The 9,464-nt window shown below is 40.4% G+C and overlaps 2 protein-coding genes across 2 annotated transcripts in view; one reads left to right on the top strand and one right to left on the bottom strand.

The window, feature by feature from the left end:
- The window catches only part of LOC127657866 (gamma-glutamylcyclotransferase-like), an 11,299-nt gene extending 9,962 nt beyond the window's left edge, over positions 1 to 1,337 (bottom strand). Inside the window, exon 1 of the mRNA XM_052146819.1 lies at positions 1,022 to 1,337. The gene's annotated coding sequence lies outside the window, so the exon portion shown is untranslated. The remainder of the gene's footprint in view (positions 1 to 1,021) is intronic.
- Positions 1,338 to 4,219: 2,882 nt separating this feature from the next.
- Positions 4,220 to 9,464, top strand: part of LOC127657853 (sodium- and chloride-dependent transporter XTRP3-like) — a 40,363-nt gene continuing 35,118 nt past the window's right edge. Inside the window, exons 1-3 of the mRNA XM_052146798.1 lie at positions 4,220 to 4,522; positions 9,011 to 9,151; positions 9,240 to 9,331. Of these exons, the coding sequence (XP_052002758.1) occupies positions 4,399 to 4,522; positions 9,011 to 9,151; positions 9,240 to 9,331 (357 nt within the window). The 5' untranslated portion in view covers positions 4,220 to 4,398. The remainder of the gene's footprint in view (positions 4,523 to 9,010; positions 9,152 to 9,239; positions 9,332 to 9,464) is intronic.

Genomic DNA, 9,464 nt, shown 5'->3' with positions numbered 1-9,464 from the left:
CGGAATGTTCAGAAATTTAAATCCCAACCGACGTTTTCACACACACAGACACCAAAGGGCCTGTCAGCCCTGCATCTCTCCCTCTCTCTCTCCCTCAGAGGATTTATATTATCAAGCAGCCAATAAGTAATGACCTAAAATCTTCATAGCCACACCCTAAAATGCTAAAAACGTGATAGCATCATGTTAACACATGCTAGCATCTCCTAGCGAAGTGCTAAAACATGCTAAAAACGTGCTAACATCATGCTAACACATGCTAGCATTGCCTAGTGAAGTGCTAAAACATGCTAATAACGTGCTAGCATCAGGCTAACACATCCTAGCATCAACTAGCGAAGTGCTAAAACAAACTAAAAACGTGCTAACACATGATAGTATCACCTAGCGAAGTGCTAAAACATGCTAAAAACCTGCTAACACATGCTAGTATCACCTAGTGAAGTGTTAAAACAAGCTAAAAACGTGCTAACACATGCTAGCATCAGCTAGTGAAGTGTTAAAACAAGCTAAAAATGTGTTAACACATGCTAGTATCACTTAGCGAAGTGCTAAAACATGCTAAAAAACGTGCTAACACATGCTAACATCAACTAGCGAAGTGCTAAAACAAGCTAAAAACGTGTTAACACATGCTAGTATCACCTAGCGAAGTGCTAAAACATGCTAAAAAACGTGCTAACACATGCTAACATCACCTAGCGAAGTGCTAAAACAAGCTAAAAACGTGTTAACACATGCTAGTATCACCTAGCGAAGTGCTAAAACGTGCTAAAAACCTGCTAGTATCCTGTTAACACATGCTAACATCGCCTAGCAACGTACTAAAACATGCTAGCATCATGTTAACACAAACATAACACCTACATGCTACCATCATTAAAAACACATGCTAGCAACATTCTATGACCATTATTTTAGTGCTTAGCAACAAGTTAGAAAATGCTATTTAACGAGTTTTGCCACGGCAAGCACCACTCACATTTTCTTCAGGAAATGTACCTATCTAGTTATGACTTACCGTTGTCATTTAAGTGGTGGAAAAGGGCTTCTGTGATCTCAAAAATGCAGATCTGAAACAAACTAGGCCAAAGTTCAAACAAAAACTGAGTTATTTACTTGCGGCACCCAGAGGTCATTGTATTTATTATGAAATGCACATTGGCCAAGATTAATTAATAAAATGTTAAAACTCAAGAATTCCTGAATTCAGGAACATTTGGAAGTCAGCCGTCCAGTTGTGCAGAGTTTGAAATCGTGTTCTCATTTATCTGGAGGTTTTCCAAATATGTCGACAGTTTAATTAACCTGAACTAACTTGCTCAGCGATATTCTCTTGAAACTGTTTCTCCGCTATAACAGGTCTGAAAATCAAGTTTTAATGCTAATGTCAGCCTTAGTGCCGCTGAGAATGCAACATGTCCTTGTGTTGCTTTATAAATTGAACTCTGGTGTATTTTGGCACATACTTGTGCACGGTATGTTGTGCACCTCTCGTCGAGTGGCGTCATGCTGAATTCCCCATCTGGTTAAAAATGCATTTTGTTCATCTTCTCCCAGCGGTTCTGAGCAGTGAAGCTTCTGAGATATCAAATAAACCTGCGACTTGTATTTGTCCCAGGTCACTCCACACACATTGGGGTGTTCTACCAGTGGGGTACATGACAAACAAGTTTGTGTGCAGTTATGCAGCTGTTACTTGCTGTGACGCCAAAGTGAATCATCAGTGAAAGCAAAATAAAAATACAGAAAAGCTAAACTTTACTAAAATAATAATAGCACGTTTTTCACATCAATCTAGCAGTCTTTAAAAAAGGTAAGAATTTGCAGAAACTTACAGAAGCTTCACAGCAAGTCTCTCCATACAGGGAATGTAAATCACAGGTTTGAGGTTCACGGAGGTCAAGAGAGCTTTAGGTGTTTGTCCCCATTCTGACAAAAACAGAGGTCTAGAATTTAATTTTCATTAGTAAAATTCTAGTTGCAAGATCTAGAATTGAATTGTCACTAGAAATCATTCTAGTTATAGAGCTCTACAATTGAATTGTCATTAGAAATCATTCTAGTTATAGAGCTCTAGAATTGAATTGTCACTAGTAAAAATTGTAGTTACAAGATCTAGAATTGAATTGTCACTAGAAATAATTCTAGTTATGGAGATCTAGAATTTAATTTTCATTAGTAAAATTCTAGTTACAAGATCTAGAATTGAATTGTCACTAGAAATAATTCTAATTATAGAGATCTAGAATTGCATTTTCACTAGTAAAACTCTAGTTATGGAGATCTAGAATGGAATTGTCACTAGTAAAATTCTAGTTACCGAGATCTAGAATGGAATTGTCACTAGTAAAATTCTAGTTATGGAGATCTAGAATGGAATTGTCACTAGTAAAATTCTAGTTACCGAGATCTAGAATGGAATTGTCACTAGTAAAATTCAAGGTACAGAGCTCTAGAATTGAATTGTCACCAGTAAAATTCTAGTTATAGAGCTCTAGAATTGAATTGTCACTAGAAATAATTCTAGTTATAGAGATCTAGAATTGAATTGTCCCTAGTAAAATTCTAGTTTTAGAGATCTAGAATGGAATTGTCACTAGTAAAATTCTAGTTTTAGAGCTCTAGAATGGAATTGTCACTAGTAAAATTCTAGTTTTAGAGCTCTAGAATTGAATTGTCACTAGTAAAATTCTAGTTTTAGAGCTCTAGAATGGAATTGTCACTAGTAAAATTCTAGTTTTAGAGCTCTAGAATTGAATTGTCACTAGTAAAATTCTAGTTTTAGAGCTCTAGAATTGAATTGTCACCAGTAAAATTCTAGTTTTAGAGCTCTAGAATTGAATTGTCACCAGTAAAATTCTAGTTATAGAGCTCTAGAATTGAATTGTCACTAGTAAAATTCTAGTTATAGAGCTCTAGAATTGAATTGTCACTAGAAATAATTCTAGTTATAGAGATCTAGAATTGAATTTTCACTAGAAATAATTCTAGTTATGGAGATCTAGAATGGAATTGTCACTAGTAAAATTCTAGTTATAGAGATCTAGAATTGAATTGTCACTAGAAATAATTCTAGTTATAGAGATCTAGAATTGAATTGTCCCTAGTAAAATTCTAGTTATAGAGATCTAGAATTTAATTTTCACTAGTAAAATTCTAGTTATAGAGATCTAGAATTGTGAGGAGGTCATGAGATACCCGGAATTGTTTAACTCGAATCTGAAGAGTTTTCCTTTATGGGTCTAAACTCCTGAAGAGTAACATTCGAGTATCTCATTCACCCCCAGTGTGAATGTGCACACAGTAAAATGAAATATACTTTAACAGGCTCGCGTTCAACTGTGCATGGATGCTGAGCGTTTGCGTCACAACCGAAGTACTGAATACTTTGGGCTTAAGACTGCCAACATGAGAGCTCTCTAATTAGAAATCTTAATTGTAAGAATTTAATTGCAGAGCTCTCTTGTTGGCAGTCTTAAGCCCAAAGTATAAAGTAATTCGGTTGTGACGCAAACGCTCAGCATCCATGCACATTCCAGCGACAGAGCTGTGCTATTGAACTCTTACTAGTAAAAATGCAAATAGAGCTAATAGAAATATTATAAGTAAAAATGCAACTACAATGAGTAACGCTGGGAGCATTAAAAGCTAAATCGGCTTGCCATATTAGATGGGCTAAGTTACATCTAGCAGGTGTTTTGAGAAGTGAAATTCCGTTATGAACAATCGCTTGATAAAATTCTATCCCGACGGGGAAAACAGCTTTCTCAACAAAACAAAAATGTGTAGTATTCTTGCATCTATTTGAACATCATTGTCGGAGCTGTGTGGATACAAAACGGATGGGAGTGGATACAGGATGCCTGGGCGGAGAGGTGTGGCTTTGAGTGGGAGGGGCCACTGTCCCCCCTACCCCCTGACTCCGCCCCTGGTGTGTTATGAGCCGTTATAAGCACCTCTGTTCACTTACGCTAATGTAATTAGATGTTTAATCACTATTAAATGAAGTTTTTCTCTTTGCCTTGATTCTGATTCACAGTCTCCAAATTACTGTGTAATGTAACAGTTTATTTTACAAACAAATCTTAATATAATTATGCATTATTAAGTCACTCTTCATTCCAACACACACTTTTAAAAATTGTGCAATAAAAATAAGCATTTTTGGATAGATAACACACCCCAGCAAGCATTTTCCTGAATTGTGTCACTTCAACCAATTAAACTCGAGAGTCCCTCCTCCAGATTCCAGGATACTCCCACTTTAAACTCCAAGTTCAACTTCGGATTTACACACTGAACTCTGGAATATTCCCAGACTGTGTCGGTCTCTTGGGAATTGTGACCGGACTTTCTCGCTGATCTCTGCAGCATTTGTCCATCATCATCATCATCATGCCCAAAGAAGCTCGTCCGTCCTGGGACAGTCCGATGCAGTTTGTTCTGGCATGTGTGTCTTATGCAGTGGGACTTGGGAATGTCTGGCGTTTTCCATACCTCTGCCAAATGCATGGTGGAGGTAAGAGCATTAATATTTTGCTTTCCATCACCTTCATTCTTGCGGTCTAACCCCAAAGTTCAACATACAGGGCATCAAGATATATAGTGAGCAGAATATATATACATATAAATATTGAAAAGGTTTAAAGAGATTAGGTGTTTCTAATAAATTATGCATTGCAACATTGCAACTATTATATACATAATCAACTGCTTTCTTGCTAGTGCATTTACTTGCATACGATGATTGTATAAATTATATGCAAATAAATTTGTTTTGTTTAATAAGAAATAAAATGAGTTGTTTTAATGTATAATATGGATTAAGGGCAGTCAGCACTCTTATGCACATGAGAATAATACCCGCTATTATGGTTTGGTAACTGAACCAGTGGCGTAGTCGCGGGGTGTGCTAGGGTGTGCAACAACCACCCAAAACGTAAGCTTGCACGCCTAAATTAAATGATTTTTTGACACTTTGAAGTATGTAGGAGTGTAAAATCCCCATCGAGAGCAGGGCTGGACTGGTAATCTGACATACTGGGCATTTTCCTGGTGGGATGACGCACTTTGGGGCCGATCGGGGCGGGCTGGCCATCGGGAGAACTGAGCCGGTGTGTCGGCTGCAAAACGTGCCGAATGGGCCACGATAAACTAAAATGTGCGAAACGTGCCGAATGGGCCACGATAAACTAAAATGTGCGAAACATGCTGAATGGGCCACGATAAACAAAAATGTGCGAAATGTGCCGAATGGGCCACTATAAACTGAAATGTGCGAAACGTGCCGAATGGGCCACTATAAACTAAAATGTGCGAAACGTGCCGAATGGGCCACGATAAACTAAAATGTGTGAAACGTGCCGAATTGGCCACTATAAGCTAAAATGTGTGAAACGTGCCGAATGGGCCACGATAAACTAAAATGTGCGAAACGTGCCGAATGGGCCACTATAAACTAAAATGTGCGAGCCGAATGGGCCACTATAAACTAAAATGTGCGAAACGTGCCGAATTGGCCACTATAAGCTAAAATGTGCGAAACGTGCCGAATTGGCCACTATAAGCTAAAATGTGCGAAACGTGCCGAATGGGCCACTATAAACAAAAATGTGCGAAACGTGCCGAATTGGCCACTATAAGCTAAAATGTGCGAAACGTGCCGAATTGGCCACTATAAACTAAAATGTGCGAAACGTGCCGAATGGGCCACGATAAACTAAAATGTGCGAAACGTGCCGAATTGGCCACTATAAACTAAAATGTGCGAAACGTGCCGAATTGGCCACTATAAACTAAAATGTGCGAAACGTGCCGAATGGGCCACTATAAACTAAAATGTGCGAAACGTGCCGAATTGGCCACTATAAGCTAAAATGTGCTGAAAGCGTGCGAATTGGCCACTATAAGCTAAAATGTGCGAAACGTGCCGAATGGGCCACTATAAACAAAAATGTGCGAAACGTGCCGAATGGGCCACTATAAACTAAAATGTGCGAAACGTGCCGAATGGGCCACGATAAACTAAAATGTGCGAAACGTGCCGAATGGGCCACTATAAACTAAAATGTGCGAAACGTGCCGAATGGGCCACTATAAACTAAAATGTGCGAAACGTGCCGAATTGGCCACTATAAGCTAAAATGTGCGAAACGTGCCGAATTGGCCACTATAAGCTAAAATGTGCGAAACATGCCGAATTGGCCACTATAAGCTAAAATGTGCAAAACGTGCCGAATTGGCCACTATAAGCTAAAATGTGCGAAACGTGCCAAATTGGCCACTATAAGCTAAAATGTGCGAAACGTGCCGAATTGGCCACTATAAGCTAAAATGTGCGAAACGTGCCGAATTGGCCACTATAAACTAAAATGTGCGAAACGTGCCGAATGGGCCACGATAAACAAAAATGTGCGAAACGTGCCGAATTGGCCACTATAAGCTAAAATGTGCGAAACGTGCTGAATGGGCCACGATAAACAAAAATGTGCGAAACGTGCCGAATGGGCCACTATAAACTGAAATGTGCGAAACGTGCCGAATGGGCCACTATAAACTGAAATGTGCGAAACGTTCCGAATGGGCCACTATAAACTAAATTGTGCGAAACGTGCCGAATGGGCCACGATAAACTAAAATGTGCGAAACGTGCCGAATGGGCCACTATAAACTGAAATGTGCGAAACGTTCCGAATGGGCCACTATAAACTAAATTGTGCGAAACGTGCCGAATGGGCCACGATAAACTAAAATGTGCGAAACGTGCCGAATGGGCCACTATAAACTAAAATGTGCGAAACGTGCCGAATGGGCCACTATAAACTAAAATGTGCGAAACGTGCCGAATGGGCCACTATAAACTGAAATGTGCGAAACGTGCCGAATGGGCCACTATAAACTGAAATGTGCGAAACGTGCCGAATGGGCCACTATAAACTAAAATGTGCGAAACATGCTGAATGGGCCACTATAAACTGAAATGTGCGAAACGTGCCGAATGGGCCACTATAAACTGAAATGTGCGAAACGTGCCGAATGGGCCACTATAAGCTAAAATGTGTGAAACGTGCCGAATTGGCCACTATAAACTGAAATGTGCGAAACGTGCCGAATGGGCCACTATAAACTGAAATGTGCGAAACGTGCCGAATGGGCCACTATAAACTGAAATGTGCGAAACGTGCCGAATGGGCCACTATAAACTAAAATGTGCGAAACGTGCCGAATGGGCCACTATAAACTAAAATGTGTGAAACGTGCCGAATTGGCCACTATAAGCTAAAATGTGTGAAACGTGCCGAATTGGCCACTATAAACTGAAATGTGCGAAACGTGCCGAATGGGCCACTATAAACTAAAATGTGCCGAATTGGCCACTATAAGCTAAAATGTGTGAAACATGCTGAATGGGCCACGATAAACAAAAATGTGTGAAACGTGCTGAATGGGCCACTATAAACTGAAATGTGCGAAATGTGCCGAATGGGCCACTATAAACTAAAATGTGCGAAACGTGCCGAATGGGCCACTATAAACTGAAATGTGCGAAATGTACCGAATGGGCCACTATAAACTGAAATGTGCGAAACGTGCCGAATTGGCCACTATAAGCTAAAATGTGTGAAACGTGCCGAATGGGCCACGATAAACAAAAATGTGTGAAACGTGCCGAATGGGCCACTATAAACTAAAATGTGCGAAACGTGCCGAATGGGCCACTATAAACTAAAATGTGTGAAACGTGCCGAATGGGCCACTATAAACTAAAATGTGCGAAACGTGCCGAATGGGCCACTATAAACTGAAATGTGTGAAATGTGCCGAATGGGCCACTATAAACTAAAATGTGTGAAACGTGCTGAATGGGCCACTATAAACTAAAATGTGCGAAACGTGCCGAATGGGCCACTATAAACTAAAATGTGCGAAACGTGCCGAATGGGCCACTATAAACTGAAATGTGTGAAATGTGCCGAATGGGCCACTATAAACTAAAATGTGTGAAACGTGCTGAATGGGCCACTATAAACTAAAATGTGCGAAACGTGCCGAATGGGCCACTATAAACTAAAATGTGTGAAACGTGCTGAATGGGCCACTATAAACTAAAATGTGCGAAACGTGCCGAATGGGCCACTATAAACTAAAATGTGTGAAACGTGCCGAATGGGCCACTATAAACTAAAATGTGCGAAACGTGCCGAATGGGCCACTATAAACTGAAATGTGCAAAATGTGCCGAATGGGTCACGATAAACTAAAATAAGCCGTTTTGAGAACGGACCACAAAACGGCGCCGCGATATGCAGAAAAGGACAGCCGAATTCTCTTCACAGTCCAGCCCTGACCGAGAGCGAGAACCACTAATCACCACCACGAGGAGGTTACCCCATGTGACTCTACCCTCCCTAGCAACCGAGCCAATTTAGTTGCTAAGGAGACCTGGCTGGAGTCACTCAGCACGCCCTGGATTCAAACTCGCGACTCCAGGGGTGACAGTCAGCATCAATACTCGCTGAGATACCCAAGACCCCCCTCTTATCCATCATTACTGCCTTCAAGTCTCGCTTGCAGAACAATTCAGATTGTTTTGAGAATGCTAAATCATGCATGGGCCTTCTTGCACTACTCTAAAATATTTCATGAAATAGCTCAAATTCAAATCACCGCTCTTGGTGGAAGCTAGTGCGATACCCTTCGACGGTCGACGGCAAATATGTAATGCATAAGCTGATAAATGTGACTATACAGCTGTTTCCCGTTCTTCTGCATGTGTGGACGGGGCAAGCAGAATTATCAATGGACCCTCATTACAATTTTGGATCATTTTAATCTAGTAATTCTTCGGGATGGTACTTAGAATTGAAATGGCATTCTGGCCTAGAAATATCTATGAAATGATTTGTAAAAATCTATAGTAACAACAAATATCTCGTTCTCAAACAAAGTCACGGAAAAACACAAAGAGCACGTAAATACGGCAAGAGAGCTCTCCTGTGTTTTTCAGGAGGATTTATGATCCCGTACCTGCTGATGTTGTTCCTGGAGGGAATTCCTCTTTTCTGTATGGAGCTCGCCATCGGGCAGAAGATGCGTCTGGGCAGCATCGGGGCGTGGACCGCCATCAGCCCGTATCTGGGCGGATTAGGTCAGTCTAATATGGGACAGGTCCTCGCTATAAATAACGCCATAACATCACGTGATTCCATATTTATGATCTAATCTGCACATTACAGGTATTGCCAGTGTCGTGACATCAATGTACTTGTGTCTTTACTACAACGTTATCAATGCCTGGAGTTTCTGGTACCTCTTCCATTCCTTTCAGGTTAGTTCATGGAGAAGTTTGCACTAAATCTACTTTCGACAAGGTGTAGAAGTTTCATGGATGCTCGATGTGTGTTGAATAATGTCTTACACATTTTATGTTTTTTATTATTTCTGCACAGCCACATAAACTG

The sequence above is a fragment of the Xyrauchen texanus genome, chromosome 17 (genome assembly GCF_025860055.1).
Source record: "Xyrauchen texanus isolate HMW12.3.18 chromosome 17, RBS_HiC_50CHRs, whole genome shotgun sequence".
Taxonomy (NCBI): Eukaryota; Metazoa; Chordata; class Actinopteri; order Cypriniformes; family Catostomidae; genus Xyrauchen; species Xyrauchen texanus.
The sequence above is the reverse complement of the archived record's forward strand: the minus strand, read 5'-3'. Positions and strand labels throughout refer to the sequence as shown.